This window comes from Nomia melanderi, chromosome 12 (genome assembly GCF_051020985.1).
Source record: "Nomia melanderi isolate GNS246 chromosome 12, iyNomMela1, whole genome shotgun sequence".
Classification (NCBI taxonomy): domain Eukaryota; kingdom Metazoa; phylum Arthropoda; class Insecta; order Hymenoptera; family Halictidae; genus Nomia; species Nomia melanderi.
In genome coordinates this window covers 4,928,414-4,950,468 of record NC_135010.1, presented here as the reverse complement: position 1 = coordinate 4,950,468, position 22,055 = coordinate 4,928,414, and the positions used below count along the sequence as shown (strand labels likewise).

At 34.0% G+C, this 22,055-nt stretch overlaps 1 protein-coding gene across 3 annotated transcripts; it reads right to left on the bottom strand.

The window, feature by feature from the left end:
- Window positions 1-2,252: 2,252 nt before the first annotated feature.
- On the bottom strand, window positions 2,253-20,314 carry LOC116426146 (uncharacterized). 3 transcript variants are annotated; one of them, XM_031974700.2, is made up of 6 exons: window positions 18,803-20,301; window positions 11,288-11,418; window positions 10,049-10,197; window positions 8,319-8,378; window positions 6,449-6,611; window positions 2,253-4,268 (listed from the first exon to the last, which is right to left on the bottom strand). In XM_031974700.2, the coding sequence occupies exons 1-6, from the start codon at window positions 19,254-19,256 to the stop codon at window positions 4,131-4,133; spliced, it is 1,095 nt and encodes a 364-aa protein (XP_031830560.1). In that variant the 5' UTR covers window positions 19,257-20,301; the 3' UTR covers window positions 2,253-4,130. The 3 variants fall into 3 exon arrangements, 2 of the variants coding, with proteins under 2 accessions (XP_031830560.1, XP_031830561.1); XR_012999872.1 differs by lacking the exon at window positions 2,253-4,268 and adding an exon at window positions 6,755-7,014 and having other exon boundaries at window positions 6,465-6,611; window positions 18,803-20,314; XM_031974701.2 differs by lacking the exon at window positions 8,319-8,378 and having other exon boundaries at window positions 18,803-20,290.
- Between the last annotated feature and the right edge of the window lie 1,741 nt (window positions 20,315-22,055).

Sequence of the window (22,055 nt, the reverse complement as noted above, 5' to 3'; positions counted from 1 at the left end):
ACGAATATAATGTTAACACGGTTCCCGTTTCCCGCTGTTTCTTTTCCAACAATCCGGAGCTGACCGTTTTCTACCCACTATCTTCTCTGTCTGTCAACCCTTTTACTTCTATTTCTTGCTCTTACTTTCCGCGCTCTCTAATCTTCTTCATCTTCTTCTTCTTCTTCCCTGTAATCTTTTTACTTGTTTGCTCTCGCCATGCAGCTGGAGAAGACTACTTGTAGAGGATCGTTTTTGTTTTGTACTTAAGCGCGCCCGTACGCGCCCGAACTATGTTTTGTACCACGTGCAGAATGGCAATAAAGTAGTTGACCAATTCCTTTTTTTAATACCTTGTGTACTGAGCGTACTATGAGTGTACCTTCCGTATTTGCGATCCTTGCTTCCATCTGATTCTCCGCGTTCATGGTAACGAACAGGTGTTCACTATTAACCCTTTGCATTCGAAAGGTTTCTCGCTAGAAATGATCACAATTTTCTGGTGAAACAGCGATAACATCTATTAACAATTGATGTAGAAGGATATCGTGTGTAAATTGAAAAATCTTTAATATTAAATATAATAAATATTATTTAATAAAAGTATTTAAATTTTTTAAAAATTTGTTTTCTAATAGTTCGTAGATTGAGACGCTATACACGATTCAATGACAAATATTGAATTTCATCATTTTGCTACATTAAATCGAAAATGACTATTGAGAATAGCCTTTCGAGGGTAAAGGGTTAACACGTTTTTACATAGGGAAAATGAAATAAATGTTGTATATATTATTATTTAAAGTTACAAGATATAACATTATATTCAGAAACTCGATAACTCTGTAGTTTAAGCTTTATTTTTACAATACTTCATTTAGAACATTGTCTGAATTTAATAAAATATTGCAGGTCAATCTTCTGATTGTCATCAAAACAAATGACAATAGTGAACGTATTAACACATAACCGACATTTTTTGTATTGAACAACTTTTAAATAGTCTTTAAATTTCACCTATTTTTTTCTATAAAAGTATTCATTTTGTTTGAAAAAATTTTATTTTCATTTATTTAATTATATTATTAATTTATTTACATCATAAAACTCATAAGAAAGAAACGATTGAAATGGTAGAGAACAACACAGAATATAAAAAGGTAAATCGAATTGTTGTTTACATTGCGAGATTTGCATTAATATATTTATAGTTCCTTTATTTTTACAAGTTTTAATCATTTATTTATGTACATACCGATAACATCGCAACCGTACATATCCATTACATTAGGAACATGCAAAAAGAAAAGAAATGAAATCAGCTTAATAAAACGAGACAGTTATCTATAAATGTCCATGAGATACAAATTCAACGTTGAATATGTATTAAACAACTGGTTCGGAAGGCCATATTTTGTAGCGATTGTTTGTAGCGATAGTCGATTGATCTAGCATACGCGATAAATAATTATTCCATTAATTTCTTGTGTTTTGATTTTTAGCCGTAAAAATACATTTCGAGCAAGACTGAAATTCTTACTTAGAACTTGATGTTGTTCGAGCAATTGAATCAAGAAAAATGTAATATAGGGGAAAGTCAAGGTATAAGAAGAATTAAACGTGACAAGGTTTACTTTCACGAGACTTCACTCTTGCTGTATGTTATTAACCTTATATATTAGAAACATGCAGCGGATGTATCAGTTAATAATATTTACTTTAAAAAATAGTTGTATAAATTACAAGAAACTTATAATTTCTAAAATGTTTTCCAATATCTGTTTTCAAAGAATAATAATTATAATGACTAAATAGAAATTTCAATATGTTTAAGAAGGAATGTTTCTATCAAATATTTCTCGTTCTACACTTCGTATTTTGGAAGTGTACATGAATTTTTTAAATTAATTCTGATAAATTCGATTAAAATTCACTCAGAAAATATGATCATACTAAACACCAATTAAACTCTATATCGATGTTCTAATAAATACACTCAAAAATATTTAAACCTTTAATATATAAATATTTTATTTATATTTCTCCTTGGTAGATAAATAACACATGCAAAAAAATAATCCAAATTAACAAACAATATTTTCGAACAAAACATAAAATCGTAAGATACCAGGGAAACGGATTTACCGATGTTCCATAAGAAAATATATTGTTATAATAAATGATCATAAATACAAACAGATTTTGATACAACGATATACGAGCGAACGTTACGCCGTGTTGTGAACTACGGGACAGAAATCGCTTTCCACATGTGACATTTCTTAAAATAATTTATTCACCAATATGAACAAGTAGATTGTGTAGCAGGTTGTTGATGACAATCATGAGCGTAGAACCAACACATACGTAGTACTTGCATTAGATTTGTATTGACACTTAGTTTCGTAAATGGTCATCCGCGCGTCGACGTGGCACGTGGATTAAAATACACCAGACATTTTTACGTCTATTTTCGTGCACATTTGTTGTTTCCGGCGTTACACACACCGTGACAAATAAACGTGCTCCGATCGCCGCGCGTTCACACACCACGTAATTCTGTTGATAGAGCTCGCAAAAAAATAGTCACGATTTCCTGGTTAATTTGCCATTAGAACATCTTTCTATTCGTAACATTTAAAATAGATGTCATTTTGTAAACAACGTGCGGATAAATATACCCTCAAATTTTATATTACTTTATTCAATAAACGAAACGTTTCATCATCGTGTGTTGCCAACTAAAAAACTTCAATCGTCAATCCGTGGATACGGCTCACGCGAGTACAGAAACATTTATATCATTCGTAAATGCGTTGTCACTGCGACAAGAAACATAAGAAAATGCTGGCCATATTACACCAGGTAGAAATTAAATTCGAAATTTCAAAATTCAATATTATAGTTCGGCTGGTTGAGGTCAGGATTGCCATGCACAAGAAGTCACGCGACTAACAGATGACGCTTATTGACTTCTCTCTTGCGTCACTATGATTAAATATATCAATTAATAATTCTAAGTCATTCTTACATCAATGATTAACTCACAGTACTAAATGAAAATTGAGTTTTTTAAAAAGATTTTCTCCTAAATTTCCTCCATCGGTGCACTTTTACCGACGCGTTTTATCAATTCCCAGCCACATCAGCCAAACTATAAACAACCTTGAAAGAAATTAAGAAATAGCAAATCGACGACGTACCACGTGTAACGGAATAGTATTGTCGAGTACTCAAGTCTTATCGGAAAAGTATCGAAACTGTTCTCCAAGGGAGTAACGTATCGTTCCCGAAGCAGGATTACCGATGCTACCGTGAGAATGTCCAACAGCGCAACGTCATCAGTAAATATCTATTAAAGCATGTGCCTACTTTCACGTATCGACGGTGCGAAGGAATAAAGGTTGCAACGCAAAACATTAAGGTACGTACCCAACGATATATTATTATGCATTATAAAAACGGCTATAGTGCAAACAAGTTCAATAAAATAAAGGAATCAATCGCCATCTTCTCGAGTAACATGACGGCCTGACACAAAAATGCAACACCGCCCGCAACGCATCGAGGCTGCGAGCAACGAAACGCGAACGGAAAACGAGAATTTCGCGGCGAATCGCACGAAGAATCCTGCATCATTCGAATCGAACAAAAAGAAAAAAAGAAGAAAATAGAAAAAGAAAATAAAAAACAGGATAAACAAATCAAACGTATGTAAACCGCTTATTTCGCCCCGGAGGGATACAATGGAAAAGAGCGAACGTACACTGTGCAGCACAGATGATCGCGAAGCGTATAGACCGAAGTACAGATAAAATTTTCAACAATGATGTCTCGCGAGGTGTTCGCGTAAGAAGAACACACCGGAGAAACAAGGAAATCGAGTCTCGCGAAGCCAACGCGAAGCGTGTTCCCACAGTTTTTCTCTCTCTTCCTCTCCCTCTCTGTTTTCTCTCTCACCTCGGCCAACGTTCTCACTTATACAAATCGATTAGCGACGCGAATATCGCTTTTAGCCCTGATTATTAGCAATGCGGTAGAAAAGTGATTACAGGTAGCATAGAGCGAAACCACTGGACGTCGCGGATCCGACACGTCAGCATGTTACGCGGAGAAGAGGCGAATATCGATGTAAATTCGAGGGCCCAGCTCTAAGAGAGGAGCTTGTCTTCGGGAATGGTCGGACTGGTCGTTGACGGTGCGGCGGAAGCGCGTCTCGCCGCTTCGGACTCTCGGAGAGCGTCGTCGAAGCTCTGCATCGAAGTGGATCTTGAAGGCACGACTTTCGTCTGAAAAGGACAAACGGTCACTTAATGATTTGGTTGCTCTTTTTCAACCCCTAACGCGTTGATCGCCGTCAGAATTTTTAGCATTCTGTAAAATATTTATTGTTTCATAATAAAGACAGGTGGTATTGGAATTAATTGTTAACGATTTAGTACCATAGTTTTTAACGCCATTGTTTACCACGAAAAACATCAGCATACATTGATATTATACACAGTTGAACCTCGATAACTGTAATTAACTTTGTAAATCGTAAAATGTCTTCTAATATTTCAAACTAAATAAATTTTATGATTTTTGTCTTTGTCTTAATGGTAAAAGTTTGCGGTAACTGGTATTAGAAATTTTTTTTATTTCAGTCAACTTTTAATTTCATATAAGTGAAGGTATTAATGTTAACTACTCTCCTGATCTGAATAGAGGGTTGAAACTCAGTACAAAATGTTACTTGTTACTAATTATGTCACGTTCTACCTTCGGTTTAATTTGGTCTAAGAGCATTTTTAACTTCCTTATCTGGTTGCACCCTTTGGTTAGTGACATAAGGGTTAACACGAATACGGTAGATTGACCCTTCATTACGGCGGAGTTGGCAAGCGATATAGAGTCGTTGCATGTGGTCAGTTAAACCGCTGCTCTGCACTTTACCGCAAACTGAGTGCAATATCTAGTGCTCTGTCATATCTATTATGCAAATTAGTGGCTTTAAACTTATGTTATTTCAAATCGGTGTATGAACCATTTGTTCAACAAAGTGGTTAGCTTCATAAAAAGAAAAATAGAGAAATTTGATAATTTGCACTTATTTTACATCTTTCTCCATTTCGGTTAATATTTTAACAATTTTCGCTATAACTATTTGTCGTACCACAATTGCATCACATAAAGGTATCACTTCAATGGTTGCCAAGTATTATTCAGTAGATAATTGGAGTGCCCTATTAAGCTGTAATTGAATTAAATAGTCTCAATGGCTCAAAGTGAAATGCCAATAACATTTCGCAAAGGATTAAGGGATTAAGTGCTTCCCCCATAATATCGAGTCAGAATAGTAATAAAAATTTTCCACCAAATTCGATAAATCTAAATATTATTTATTTTTCATATAAATCAAACAGTACTTATCTATTGTCAATTTTCAATCTTTAGAGTAAATGTAGACACTAAAAAACCATCAAATTCTCTTCCTTTTCTACTAAATTATTATCGATAAAATAGTTTTATCAATCATAACTGTGAAAGAAATCATCAAGCAATTAACACGTTAAATACCACAACAATATCGAGCATCTCATATATCACTTATTCTTTCACATCAAAGGCAAATAGTATTAGAACTAATTACTAATAATTTGATATCACAGTTCTCACGTTGCACTATTATCTAGCTACTCACGTTACTAAACATTTTTATTCGACATCAATATTCCTATTACAATCATTTCCAAGCAATTCAAGACTCCGGTCACCGATGACCACCGTGGTAGTCAACGTGTTAATATTAAATCGCCACATAAGTTCGTGTTTATTTTTTTACCATGTAAAATAACATTTTATTAAATATAGAATTCTTATAACTTTACGACCTGTCGCTCTCGAATACCTCCTACTGCTTAAATCAAAGCGTAAAGGTTTAGTCACTCAAATTGTAGAACTATAAATACAACTATATACAAGGTGTTTCTAAATTATTGCACACAAACGATAGTGCGTGTACAACTCACTAAACTAAGTAATAAAAACCCAGTAAACATGAGTCCAAACCTTAATAGTTTCCAACTAAATGTAAACTTCAAAAATATGGAATAGTAACCATAAGGTTCTATTTAAGAATTATAACATTACATTACCATGACGTTTCAAGGTCACGTCACGGTCAAATACCTGCCACCGTGATATATAATACTGCACACCCCGTAACATTTGTTTCCAATTTCTTCGTATTACTGATACTTTTGGCTATAAGAGAAGAAAAAATATGTGCCAAATATATTTTCAGAACTATGTTTCACATAAATTTCATCAAAATCGGCGTGTGCTGGTTGAAAAGGTTCCCTTGTCAGTTTAGTGGGTCGTATACGTCCTATCATTCGTACGCAATAATTTAGAAACACCTTGTATATTACGAGAAGTAGACATACCGCGAACTTATAGGACGATCTAACATAAACAATATAAATACCTTCATATTTTCGTAAGCAGACCCAACGCGCTCCTCCAGCGAACGAAAGCTGTCGGAGTTCCGCATCTGCCCGAGCTTCATGGACAATCCGCTGCCGAAGCCTCCTAAGATGCTGGACGTCTTCTCAGCCGTGGTCTTGAAGACGGACTCTGTCTTCTGAAATCTGTATAACGGGCAAACGATAAATATTCATTCACCCTGGCTACAAACCTTGTCCTGGCTGATCAGCACCACGTGGTGACGCTGATCAGTCAATCATCAACTTTAGGACTCGACGCAATGAATGAAACCGATGGGTCAACGTACTCGCTCGCATTCCAAACGCTTCATCGAAACAATATCACTACTGGTTATACAGTTAGTCACACCATTCCGCGTGCGTTCTCTTCCTTGATCCCTGTTAGACGAAGCTGACTGCATTTCTGCGATTACTCCGCGGCCAAGCAGTTCATAGGGGAATGCGTTGTCGCGTTCGAAGTCGGTGATATCGGTTCACTGGCAGCAATGTAATCGGCTCAACGATTCTTGCTTCCCCGATGCGTGTTACTGAAGTGTCGCACTCTACACTACGCGGAGATTGCGAAAGGGAACGGTGCAACGCGTGAAAACTGTGATCCAAAATTTCTTTTCGAAACGCAAGCAAGTTACTCGGCACAATCCAAACAGTTTGATTAGTTCCTACAGTTTAGGGCGAGGGTGTCCAACCCTTTAGCTTTTGTAGGCTTCATTGGAAAAAGATGAATTGCTATGGGCCGCACATGAATTAACCAGTTAACTGCGTTTGATGAGTATACACGTCATCTTAAAGCTTGAAATGATATTAATTCTTTCAACGATGAATTCTTTATTTTTTTGGATAGACATGCAATACGCCTATGTTTCGCTTTGAATTTTCATTAAAATATACCCTGAGTGCATTCGTCCTGTGTTTGACGAGTACACATTTCATTTTTTGATTTTATTCTGTGCAAAACGAGAGACTTTTAAACTAAATTCCATAGTTAACAGATTAATAGCATATTTAAATTGTATTTATGCTATTTTTAACCCCTTGCAGTACCACTTAGCCGGGAAAAATACGATCCATAATTATAAAGACCAAGATCACTCGTGTTGTGAGCTAAAGCCTCACTCGTGCCATTCATATTTGGTCCGAAATTGTAATCACGAATGAAAATCGTTGAAGTACTTAGCGCAAGGAGTTAATGGTCTTTTAGCCACAATTTCATCAAGTTTGTAAGTATGATTTTTTTGTTGGGCTCTGGGTTGGACAAGCCTGGGTTAGGGTTTAACCATTTTGCAGTTTGACAGTGTTTGAGTCGAATTCTTTAATTTGATTGATTAATGTTCACTGAAGGAAATTAGTTGCCAATTGATTTAATCGACTGACGAAATTAATTCCTGTTTGAAGATTCTTAACATTATATTATATTTGTAATTCATTATTAATTGAAGATATTATTTACTAATCCTCAATTGCTGGTTTTTAATTGAAATGTAATACAAATATTATTTTATACCTACTTTTTAAAACTATTTCTGCTTTATTTGTTATTTTGATAAATTTTTAAAGCATAATGAAAAAATTAAAAACTTTAATAATGATTTAAGGTTTTAATTATTTTGTTGAAAATGTATACCAATAATACAATTAGCAAGAATGGACTTGTTCTGTATTTTCTCTAGTGTGAATCAATCTTTTAATTTTTTATAAAAATAAAAGTTTTTGTTTATGTGAAAGCTAAACTAAAAGCTGTACCACTCTTTATTTTTCTTAAACTTCATTTGATGGAACTGCAGAAGGGTTAGAGGCTACTGTCGCGGTAGAAATGTTGGATCCTAAGGAAAACACAACAGTTTGCGTACTTACAAAGTGTTCTCGGAGACTGCCTTGGTGAACTGACTGAGTTTCTCCCCGACGTTCTGATAACTGAATGAGAACCCAACCAAAAGTCAAAGAAAAGTATTCTACATGTCTAAGGGGCAAAAGTAGCAGAAAATAAACGAAAAGGATATGGAAGAACAGTAGCCGTCACCTTTCGCGAAAAAATTCGGAACGAAATTAAACCGATGAACGTAAGTGAATAAATACATCGGTGGGTATGGTAAGCATGCATTTCGTTTCTCGCCATTGCGAATAAAATTATAATTTTCTTTCGTCGATAATCAGTCTATCGCTAGACTTAATAATAATAATAATAATAATAATAATAATAATAATAATAAACTGTAAGATAAACAAATTTGGTTGCTAGCATAAATATGTTTCAACGCGAAGAACTTAATTATTTTCTACCTACCCCAGACTAATAGTATTTATTAATAAATTACAGATAATTATGTTCAATAAATAATGCTCATAATTTTTTGTAGCATTTCCGTTAGCTTCAATAAAACACAAAGAAAACAAAAAATAATATAAAACAAACGAAAATAATTAAGGATCCCTAAGATTAACACTTACGAAGTATAATCTGTTAATAATTAAAATTTCTTAATATTTTCGAAGTTGTATTTTATTGTAGAAAAATTGAAAACAAATAATATTCCAACAATGTAAAAATAAAGTAAAAAGAACTTTAGCACAGACGTCGTCATTGAATGGTTAAAATGGGAAACGGTCACAAAACAAAATAAAAATTATACCATAAATTATAGTTATATTATTCAGTACTTTGTTAACAAATAAAAAATAATACTGAATGCAACCAAACTTATTCATGTTACATAAATGTCAAGTGAAAGACACAAAGGTGCACAAGATATCCTGTGCGGACGTCTACTTACGGCACAAAGAAACCGGGGACAGTTTCGCGCACGAGTAAATTCATTTATACATAATCGGCTTTGGACAACCTTGATGTCTTTGCAAAGGCAGGAGAAGCTTTTCTAGCTGTTGCTCTAACCGCTCAATTATTCGCGTGTAACATTCGTGACTGGTACTTAGAGTCTCCGGCATTGGCAGTAGGTCAAAGGACGGTATTTAAATACGTGTTATGTTGTAAAATAAATAGATTCGAAAAGTGAGTAAAATTATTTTTTAAAATTATTAAATATAACTGAAATTATTTATTTTATAATCCGGTAATGCAGGGTGTGTTAAATGTGATACACGCTTCAATAAATGATGTAGTTAATTGATTATTATGTTGAGGATGGTAAACATGATTGAATATCTGAAAAATTACTAGTGGAAGAATCACCAGTACTAATTTACTTTAATAAATATTTGCAGATATTTGAATTCACTTCTGAAAAAGATCAAAATTTTTACTTTACATTTATAAAATTTATGTAATATTTCATGAACTAAAACAATTGTTAATTATATAAGAATCTTTTATCTTCGAAGTTGGAATATGTAACAAATAATATAATCTTTGAGTTCTCGAGTTTTTTTTACTTAATAAAAAGGAGATGCGATTTAAATATTATTTACAATTAAATTAAATGCTTTGAAATAAGTTAATATGGTTGAAAAATTGTTTAGTATACCGAAAACCTTGACAAAACCGTGCCAGAGACTCCGTTTTTGGTGCGAGATGAGGGTGATAGGTAAAGATATGTGTGCATGCTATCGATGATTGAATAGAGACGTACACTTGACTCTCCTTTACGTTTTTCAAGCCCTGGTTCATGTCATCAGTGATCTCTTTCCACATGCTGATGCCCAACTTCCTCTTCAGCTCTTGAGACACCCGAATTTTGTTCGCCAACACGTGCCTTAGGGTTTGAATCTCCTCTTCGACCTACAATACGTAAATTCCTCAGCCTCACCACGAGAAAATCGAAGATTAAAACTGTATAGTAATATTTTAATGATAATAATGAAAATAACAATATTTTAGTAACAATAAATAAAATAATATTCTAATAATAATCATTAAAATAATAATATTTTAGTAGTAAAAGTTAAAATAATATTTTAATAATATTGTACATATAACAAATTTATAGGGAAGGTATCTTTCAGTTAAATAGTTGTATAGTGTGTACAATCAAAAGAAAAACTATTTAATTCATGAACATTGTGTAAATTTTCAGCTATTTTCAGCTATCAAATACCAATTTTTGTTACATATAATGCACAATTAATGTTGGAAACCATTAAATAACAGTTTTTAATATAAAGCAAGAAATAAATCTGTAAAATATATAGATGTATATGCACAGAAATGATGTATCTAATATACTGATTTGAAGTATCGTTTTTCACTTGTAACACATTTTTCATGCATTACAAATCTTCTATTTCATTTATTAAATTATCATTCAGAAAGCAGTGATCATTAACTCAAACTGAAACGGACTTTTAAACCTAAATAATACAATACTGGATCAATGTATTAAATTTAATAATATCATTTTATTCAGTGCCCAATATTAATGTATTCTTTAGCCTGTAACCTACACACCGTAAGAACTAAATCAAACAACTACAGCTAAACATTTCTAAATTTTTAAAACATAACACAAAAAACTTAATAAAAGTACTCCTAATAATTTTTCTTTCACAGAACTCTTCAGAAAGAATTTCAATCATCGTTCCCTAAGAAAATTCCTCTAACTCAAAGACCAAACCTTTCATTGAAAAATACTTTAATACCCCCATATTGAAGTTCAATCTGTCCACATACTTTCGTTATTAAAAAGTTTCACGCTCAAATCCTCAGATTCTTTTCAGGCACAAGAGCTGTGGGAATTGATCGCTCGAATAAATCTTAGTTTCCCGTAACGACGAAGCTCAAGCACGAACCCGAAGACCTCCAACACCCTTAAGAGTACTATTTTACCATTACAGCGGTCAAAGATTTACTCTGGGAAGATAGAGTTACATACTTTGGCGAGTTCCGCACTCCATTCCGCTTTCTGTCGGTCTTGCTCCTCCAAGGAAAGTCCTTGTAACTCGCTCACAACAGTGTCCGACGACGGTGAGATGTACCCAGACGAGTGCAGGGTGGCGTCTTCTCCTGCAAGAAACGCAAGGCGTCAGAGAAATACGTCGAACAGAGCAAACATTGAATCTGTGTAGCAAAATTAATTAACCCTTTGTAGTGGAAACTGTTTTACTATCAATATTCATCATTTTCTGCACAAATATCGACAAGCTTTTTACAATAGTAATATAAAAAAAAATCATAGACAAATTAAGCAGCAAAATTTTGTTACTTTTATAGTTTGTGTATTAATATTTTGATCGTATAAAATTCCATAGCGAATAGGAAATTTTATAATTTCGCTGCAACAATTCGAGTGATAACTATTAGGAAATCTGTCTTTCGAGTACAAAGGGCTAATCTTTTACACTCTGTCTTTTAATTGTTCTTTTCTATTTGTATTCTTGTATTTTTTTCTTTTAAATATTCAATTGAAAAGATTTAAAAATTTTAAACGTTATATCATGTTTTAAGTATAGAACATTGAAGTTTAAGTGTCTTTAGCGAGTAATTGAGTTACATTTGTGTATTTGTATTACAATATCGTACTGAAACTGGTTCTAAATACTTAATGAATTTAACAGATTAAAATTCAAAGAGACAGTAGAAAAATCTAATTTCCAGAGAAAGTCGGATCATCTTTGAATCGGCAACGCTAAATAATTGAAAAAACTCAAAATATTCACGGATCTTTATAAAAAATAATAAAATGAAACAAATGTTTCCATCTTTAATTAAACGGAAAGAATATTCTTTTATTAAATGATGATATCACTCTCCTTACGAACACTTTTGTAAGTCACAGCTAGTGACAAAATTGCACTGACACGCATTTCTTTATTTAAAGAACGCTGCATTTCGTAAAAATAAAGACGTTGCAAAATAAGTATCAAAACAAGTTGAACCGGTCCCGTATAAAATTTATCGATGATCATGCCGCATCATGTCAGTTCACAGCAACAAAGTTGTCGAAGAGAGGCGGGAAAAATTCTGCGGATTTATCGATGATATATCGCATGAGAATTACGTAAATGGCTTCTAACCGGGACAGATCGTTGTCGCCTTGTCGATCGTATTACGCACGACTCGAACGAGAAACTCGAATTACGAGAACCGGTACTTTTTTTTATGCTGATCCCTTTTTTCTAGTCTGAAAGACCTGTGAAATTCACTTCAGACCAAAAATAAATGGTTTGAGCCACATAAAAACTCAAATATTTCGACTCGATTCAGGCCTCAGTCGAGCGAAATTGAAGCTGGAAAACGAATTTTAGTGAAAATTACTTTCAATTTGAAAATTCTATAAGAAAGTGATTTGAAAATGAAATATTATTAATACTAAAACTATCAAGAATTTAATGTAATTAATATGTAATTCTTATAAAAATTGTAACAATAGATTTCTGTTCCGTCGTGGAACAAGGGGCCCTTCGGGATACCGAGGACCGCGGCACGTCGATACACGGTTCTGGTTTATGACACGGGCGCAAACACGAGCGAGCGTTCGGGACAGTTGATCCGGGGCCCGGCTTCGGCCATTGTGCAAGTCAGCCTCGCATTTTCTGTCCCGTACAAAAATCGCCCCTGTCATAAACCAGACGAATTCTCGCGCAGCGACGAGGATTACCCGCGGCCATGGGTACGTGCCCGTACTTAGGTAGGCATGTACACATGGGCCCACGTAACGGGTTTTCCTTCGTTGTCTCACCAAATGTACGCGCAACAGCGAGGACTACCTGCGGACAAGGGTGCGTACTCGCATCGGGGTACACCCTTGCACGTTCGTCAAGGTAGCGGTATTTTCTCGCTGTTGCCAAATGTATTTTTTACTCGAAACTTCGTCGATCTCTTGTTCCCACTTCGTCAGCATCCCCTTCCGTACATCCGAAGGAGGGGCAAGAAAGTTGACTTGTGGGTGCAAGAGTTCCGACGAAGGGTAGTTATTCACGAACACTCGCAACGAACACTCGCAACGAACACTCGCAACGAACACTCGCAACGAACACTCGCAACGAACACTCGTAACGAACACTCGTAACGAACACTCGCTAACATCTACAAGAACGTCTGACATTCGAACATCGTCTTGCTCCATCGGTCGAGCCATCGCAAGATATTCGCACCACTGCTTCACCACCGGATCCAGGTGCCCAAAATTAATTTGGCGGGCACTCATACGAATAAAGCGAAACGCGTCAACGGACGAATCCACGTTTAGCTTCACGAAATTATACAATTTCTTTCGGTTACTTCATGTATTTATTATAGTATTCAAGTGAAACTATTTATTCTTAAAATCATTTGAAATATTTAACACTTTTAAAATATTAATAATTGAAAAATCATTATGTTATTAAAAGTTGATATATACAAGAATTTCTTTTTTGTGTTAATGAACTACAGTTTTTTTCTGCGTTCATAACTAACAAAGGTGTGCAATACATAATACGATAAAACTTGTTACAGATTTAGTGAAAACATAAAATTTTTAATAGAAAACAAACACTTTTCTATTCAGTTTTCAAGTTCAAAAACTATTTACAAAAGTACACACACACACACACACACATTTTACAAACAGCATGGAAATAAATATATTTTCAGTTCCTATTTCCTGTAAAAACGAACAAGTACTTTCTAGGAAATACCATTTTCATAATTGAATAATTTAACTTTTTCTGCGCCACGCTGAAGAATAAATAATCAGTTTCCTGCTCTTACTTGCATTACACTTCAAATTCTACATAAGTTTTAATTAAACGAAGAAACACCGATCCAAATCTCAAATTTCAAAATATCTAAAAATATCAATTATTCTCAATAATTTCTCTACGAAAAAATCCTACTTATAATTAAAAAATGATCTACAACCAGGGTTTAAGTTACAAATAAAAACTGACGTATTTCACACGATTACAGTTAGCTGGAGCATCAAACAATCCAATGAAAAACGCTTCCGGTATCTTCGAACGAATGCGAACCGTTTTCTGTTTTTACGGATTAGACACAGTGCTTTTTAATTAAATTCCAGATAACAGCAACGTGAATCTCCGCATTCTTTTTACGTAAAAACTATGCGAAGTGAAAGCCAGGCAGTACATCGAATTTTCATAGTAAAAAGCAACGTAACCGAGGCTCGTAAAGGTGAAATCATTGTTCGAAATATTTGCTCGTGTACACCTGTCAGCTGCTCTGGCTCCTTTAATGACGAACGGATACGAGTAGTCGTTCGAACTAGAAAAAAATAAGTACGGTATGCGAATAACTGCTTCTACTTTTTGCTGGCAGACGTGGTCGGGAACGAAGATCTGGTTGTAGTTTTCTGATTTCTATCTAAACAAGCATCCTGGATATCGTCAATTTGTAAACACCGGAAACTTTTGCGAATTCAGTGAACCGATACCTGTTACTGCAGACAAGAGTAGATTGATGATGAAAATTCGAAGGAGTCTGAACTTGATGAACACTGTTAACACTAAAACTACCGAGCAGTTAAATCGACATTTTGAAATTCGAGTTTTCATAGACGAAGAGTCCGTCTATTGAAACTTTAATTGATTTACAAATCAGTTTGCGCATTGCTAAACTAATTTCTTTAACGCTAGGCTACACAAAATAAATATAATATTAAACTATCCAAAAAGTCTCAGTGCTCTCGATATACCGTTTATATTACAATGCATTAATAAATATTACAAACAAACAAATTAAAAGGCGTATTGTGTAATTCAACAAAATTTAATTCAACAGTACTTATTGGTCTATAAAGTTTGTTTCAAAACGAATTTCTAACAAGCCTATGAAAATAATTAACTCTACGATATCGTGTCAGACTCGTGGCGAAGATTTCAAATGGAATTTAACATACGTAAATGTCACTTAATTCTTTCAAGTCAAAATTGAATATTATTATTGTATTATTTCTTCTTCTAATCGATTATCAATAATAAAATAGCTCTGTCGCGTGCAGTTGTAAAACAAATTATACTGTAAGGGATTAATTCCTTAAAAAATACTGACACACATGTATGTGTACGTTTGACTTTAATTTAATATTAACGTCCATCGAATAGAAATTTGCTTCTTTCGTATGTTTTTCATCATTGCCTCTGTTGGTCTTTTTGTATTGTTCAATTCTTAGCAGTTTGAACAAAAGAAATTGCAATCAAATGGAAATTAAAATTATTGTTATCTATTCTTAAAAAGAATTCGACATTGACGAGGTTAACTCCTTCATTTATAATATCGTGTCAAACTCGTGACAAAAATTTCAAACTGAATTTGAGAAATTTAAGTGTTATTTATATTTTTTAAATATAAATTAAATATTACTTTTCTATTATTAATCATTAACCGTTGAAGTAAATGTCGACACAGAATAAGCATAAAAATTCTCTTTTCTTAATAAATTATTAACGTAGTTGCGTTGATCACAGCTAAAACATAAATTATAGGGCTAGGGATTAAATAAAACATACCGTCTTTACGAAATACAAATAATATTCAAGAAGAAAAAGCTCTGGTGTTAAAATAATAAGTTTCTTCGTTTTTGTCTAACCATAAATCTAATGTGGTATATATCTACTCAATTAAATTTCTAATTATTCGAAATTTCATTTCACACATTATTTTCAGTAAGAAATGATTGAAACGGTTTCTGATAGCAACATTTTTACTTTTTATTTGTTGTACGAAGGAAACCGTGATGAAAAGACGCTAAAAACGACGTCGCGAAACGTTGATACATTTCTCACTTTCATATTTTGCAATGGTGTCCCACTTATATCGTCTGCGTGCTGATTCTAATTTATGGGTACTTCTTCAACAGTAAAATAAACGAAGATTTGCAACCGTAATCGTCACTATCCATTTATATTTCACTGGAATATATAAACACAATAAAATTCTTAATTCTTAATTTCTAAACAAACAATTTTATTTTTAACACGTTGAATGCCGCGGAGGTCACCGGTGTAAAATAAATCAAAACTCTCTCAAAAGAAACGGATTAATTGGTATTTCTTTATTCAGATTAAGAATAAAGAAAATGCATATTATAAGAGATCAATAGTATTACTATCTTATTTTTATTAAAAGAAATTTTCTAGCTGGTGAAAAACATTTGTCTTTTATTTTAATGTATGTGAAGTAATCTATGAAAATAGAAATTTCCATAAACATCAACAGTTTAATTGTAACATTAAAATCACAGACAAAATCAATTTAATTGTTCCCATTTCCAACATATTAAAATAAAATAATTAAATGGTTAAAAACAAAGTAATGAAAGTTTCGACTGAACATGTCTCAACGAAGCAGAACTTAGCATCAAGAAAAATGTTTGCAGTTGAAATCAAGTAGGATGAATCATCTATTAGATAGTGTGAAATTCCCTAACGAAAAAATGTATTGCAACGCCATACATCCTGGGAAAGTTAATGTAAATCGAAGCCCAGCTGAAATAAAACTATTCTCTACAACAAACTCGTGTAATTGCTATATCTATCGTCGACTTCACTATGAATACTGTAATTAAGAACACGCGCCCATAATCAGAAACCAAAATTTTGATAAACCGACTATATAAGCTTCTCGTTTAAAAAAGAAACTGTATAATTACTGAATTAATTGAGTCTTGAAAGTACTTTTATTAGTTCTAAGAAAGTAGAGTAAATGCAATTTCAAGTGTTTATTCATAGATAATCAAACTTTAGTTTTTATGCACACTGAAAATTCTGAATAAACTAATTAAACTTGTAATTCATGCAAAATCTGATGTAATAATCATTAATTCTAAGTAAAATCTGTATGCGACGAATGTCACGTAACTATGTGTGAGAAATAAATTGACAAGTTACGTAACGTAGTCTGCATACAAACTGAACAAACATGAAATGATCTCATAATTGGAACAGGTCGAAAATTTAAGATAAAATATGTTAATATAGGTCGTCCTTCAGAAAAATCTTTTATACCATTACGCGTGATAAATATTGATCATAGAAATATTTGTCTTGTATCGAGTTTACTATTGCCTGTTTGCTAAATTATATTATGCCGCACAAAGTAGGTACAATTAGTGTTGATCAGACAAGTCAAATTTCATTATTTCAAAAGCTAAATGTTTACACGAGAGAATTGGAGTATACTTTTTCAATTAATATTTAAAGCTACACTGCTGTCTACAAGTATTTGAACAATTTCTAAAATTTATGCAAGACATTTTTATTGTTATTGTAATGTGAATCTTTAAAATAGTCCCTCTAAAATACCTTTAAAATAAATTCTAAAATATTATTATGGGGATTCTATATATATATTCGATTCTAATAGAAAAATAGAAAATAGAGGATAAAATAGAATATAGAGGAGCAGATTATAAATAGATATATTACATCACTTGAAATCCACCGTTTCATGTCCGGAACATGTATTTCCACGGAATTTTAATTATTGTGCTATTATTTATGCAAGTCAGCGCAATATATCATTTTCCTTACGCAATACGCCTTTTACGAGTCAGTATGACAAGAAAACATTGTGCGTATTGTGGTTCAAGTGGAATTCTGATGGTTTTGCATGAGAAAATTAAATTAAAATCGTAAAATAAAATTTATCCATAAACTACGTGTTCAAATTTAAGTTTCAACTAGATACAAAAAATTTTAAAAATACAGAATGTTAAAAAGATGATTAAACAACTGTTGATTTATTTAGAAACTGTACTTTTGAACAAAAAGTTCCGTCCATTACAAAAAAAGTTACTTATGAATATATCTACACCCAACAAAGTTTTAAATAGTTCGTAAAACCTATATATAATACACAATAAAGAACATATTCCAAATTCTAGTTTAAAGCCACCCTTCCATAATAAAAAAGAATTCAAACGGCAGCTAAAACATTTACTTTAAGATCACACATGATCAAGTATGCATCATCGATAGCCATCAAAACAATCCAGTTTGAAGTTTACTATGAATTATTTATTTCGAAAGTGGCCTACGTCCATTTCCCAAAAAAAATCAAGTTAATGGTTATAACTGTTAGAAAAGTATATAAAATGGATATATATTGACGTATTTAACATATTGTGTTTTAATAATAATTCGGGTAACGATTTTGTTACTTTAATATATTCTTATTCTACATGTTTGCGCTGTCTTGCGGTTTGTGTTACTAATAAAAATATTATTATTCATTAAGAACCCAAGAATAGTAATCCCAATTCTACATTATCATCTTATTTTTTCAGTTTTACCTTTTCTTCCCAATAGACTTACTTTCAAAATGAACGGTTCACATATCGACAAACATTTCTTCCCTATAAAGCGACAACCCTTTCAAACTTCAGAATTGCGGTTCCTAAAACCAGGTGCGAACACCCCATCCACCATCGTCGATTATTACAATGCACCTTTTACCAATTCGAGGAACTTCTTGTAATTCTGGCTGTTACTGATCTTCGCGAGGTAAGGCTTCGAGAAGTCCTGGAATATCACCCGCACGGACTTCCGTTTCTTGCGTCCTCGCCCCGTGGCGCCGCCCTCGGCGTCCTCCGATATGAACTCCGTTTCCACGGACAAGTTTCCGTCGTCCACCACGATTTCGTCTATCTCGCCGTTCGAGTCGCGCCAGCAGTGCACCACGATCTCGTCCGCGTCGTCGCTCAGCTCGTTCACATCGTCGAAACTCGGGGTCGCCGTCAAGTTCGAGTAATAAGCGTCCTCTTCATACTCCAGCGACTCGAACTCATGTTCAGTCTCACTTGGAAAGTCCTCACTTTCCTCGCACACTTTCGATCGCGCAGCCTGCTTCGCTGACCCAATGCGATCGTCCACCTTGTCCTTCTCCTTTTTCACGTCAGGCATGTTTAACGCGATGGAAACGGAACAATATCTTTCTCCAACAAATCGGAGGACCTTCTCTTCGATCGCAATCTTCCAAGCAAACACAGCTCGCCAGCCGCGAACGTTCTCGGTCGTGAAAGTAGAAACTCAAAACGAAGTTCCATCTGGATTCTTCAACCGAATTTTGGTGCTCGAGCCGGGATACCTGGGTGCAAGCTGTTAGACAACCTTACCGAGGTGTCCCGTGCTCGACAAGCACTAGGTTCACGGACGTTTGCTGTGTAATTTAGTCTACTGTTCCTGGAACAGTCGATGTCCATTTGCATCTCGGGAATTAGGAATTTCAAAATAAAACATTAACATATACATTCAACTGCATCAATTGATATTGATACCGTTACCAAATAAAATTTATAAAATTCAATACGCGTCAGATTGACTCTGTGAACCTAGTTAACAGTGCTAAGCTGATACACATGTAGCAAAATGTTGCACCGATCACTTTAGGTCTTCATAAACTCCTAGCCATTTATAAAACTGAACAACAAACTTTCTTCACTAGAATTATAATCCTAAGAACCCTCCAGTATTGAACATATCAATGTTCAAGATGTCCTTTGCAGCCAAGGAAGAGGCTGCTGCTGCGTTACCGTTTTATTTACAAGTGTAGCCCACTTTCAGCGGAGAAACTTTCGTCCACCGTGAAACTTGTTCCCAGATAGCCGTTTAATCGCACGGACAGCAGGACAACCACACGGGACGAGGCTCCGACGCCTCTGAGATCGAACTATGACTCAGGAAGAGGTCACTGGCGCGTTTTTAACTTGAAATTCAGCCTCGAACCACTCGTTTCACGTTGTTGGGTAGCGCGAGATGACGATCGAAGGATTTTGTCCAGGGATTGGACTCGAACTTTTTTGTCAAGGTGAAACCTTTCGATCCGGATGAGGATCAGGGGTTCACGATCACTCTCCCAGCTGACCACGTGCACCGATCGCCGCGTGCAGACGACGATCGCACAGCTGGCACGAGCGTTCCTCGGCCTCCCGACGCGAGATCGCGGGTTACGATCTTCGCCGATTGCGACGCCAGCGTCGTCCCGCCACGTATCCAAGAAGGAAAGAAATCGTGGGTCCGGTTACTCGTTGCTCCTTCGGAGTGAAAGGGGAAGGGGCCTCAGGTCCCCTCTCTGATATCCCCACCATTTCGATAGTGTCTGTGCTAATTTTTTCTTTGCAAGGCTGATCGAATTCACTTTTCCAGCGTGAAACTCTGGTGGGTATTTGTTTCGATGCTTTTTGTTCTTAATGCCGCCGCAATTGACTTCGTTGCTTTAAAATTTGATTTCATGGTTTCGGAGTGAAACTTGATGTTTAACCCCTTGTCCTATAATTTCTTTCCCAATTATGCCAAACAGAGATATTTTATTATTCGTAATTCATTAGAAAAAGATGAACGTTCTACACTTATACTATGTCTACGTTTACTCGGAAACATAACAATTAATAATAGAAAAATAATATTGAATTCGGACTTGGAAGAATGAAATAATATTTATATTTGTTAAATTTTATTTGAAATCTTCACCACGAGTCTGACACGATATTATACGGCTTATTAGTCAGTGTGTTGTTTTGATTTGATATTGTAATTTATGCATATTATTTCTACGTTTCAATTATGAAAATGTAATTAAAACAGAAGAATAGTCAACATCAAACTAATACATCGAATTCGCAAAGAAGAGTCTAAAGAACTCTAATGTTTTTATTATTAGTGATTGTTAATTCGGGACAATTTAAGGTAATGTTTCTTGAAGTCAAAGCTGTTACTTTTTCAACAGAAATTTATAATTACTTTTCGTTGGTGTAAATGAAAAACACCGTAATATAAAAGACAGAAAAGGGTTCATTTTATGATACTGTGCAGATGCTACAAGTACGTTGAAGATAACTTTTATTTCACTTGATCACTGTCGTTCGATAAATGGATTTAACCTTTACGGTACAAAGAAGAAAGTATTTTTACTGGTCTTTCGTATACTGAACTGAATAGCAGACGGGTGCGTCATCGATGGTTGTTTCAAAATTTTAAAACTTGTGAACAAATGAAATATAACTGTATAAACATGTTTCAGAGTATGAAAAGACAACTATCATTAACAATCAAGCGAAACGAGTTCGCTAAATCTGTATCTGTGATAAATGAATTTGTATATCTTGAATGTTTTAAACTGAAGATTGTTTAATTCCTTAAATTCCATATTATTTATCGAATAATAAAATTTATTAATACGCTTCTACATCAATTTCGTTAATATTACTTCAAAGATTTCTTATCTTTGTTCTCTCGTTAAGAGATAATCCAAAATATTGTATTTTGTATTGTAAGAATTTTTATAACAATAAATACTTCGTTAAGAAAATTAAAATATTAAATCAATGAAGGTTATAGTTTCTTGATTTTATTAGGTGCTTTAAGTGTTCATATATTATACTGCCCTGTTTGTCCTCCATTTCAATAAACGAAAACGTTTTATTGACTTTTTTGTCTAATTCATAGACCTCGAGCTACTTTATCTATCATGAAATTTTAGTGTTTAAAATAATTTTATGGTGCAGTTAAGGTATTATTATTATGGTAATAACAAGGTTATTAGATCGTGAAATTTTATACCTTTATAGAATACAAAAGTTCTCGAAAAACGATAAGTACAATACGAATTTTAACACACATACAGTGCTCCTGCTACGAAACTTCAGATTTGTTCCTGAAAATGTAACTTTGCATAAACTTTTATAATCGTAATTCATTTGTATA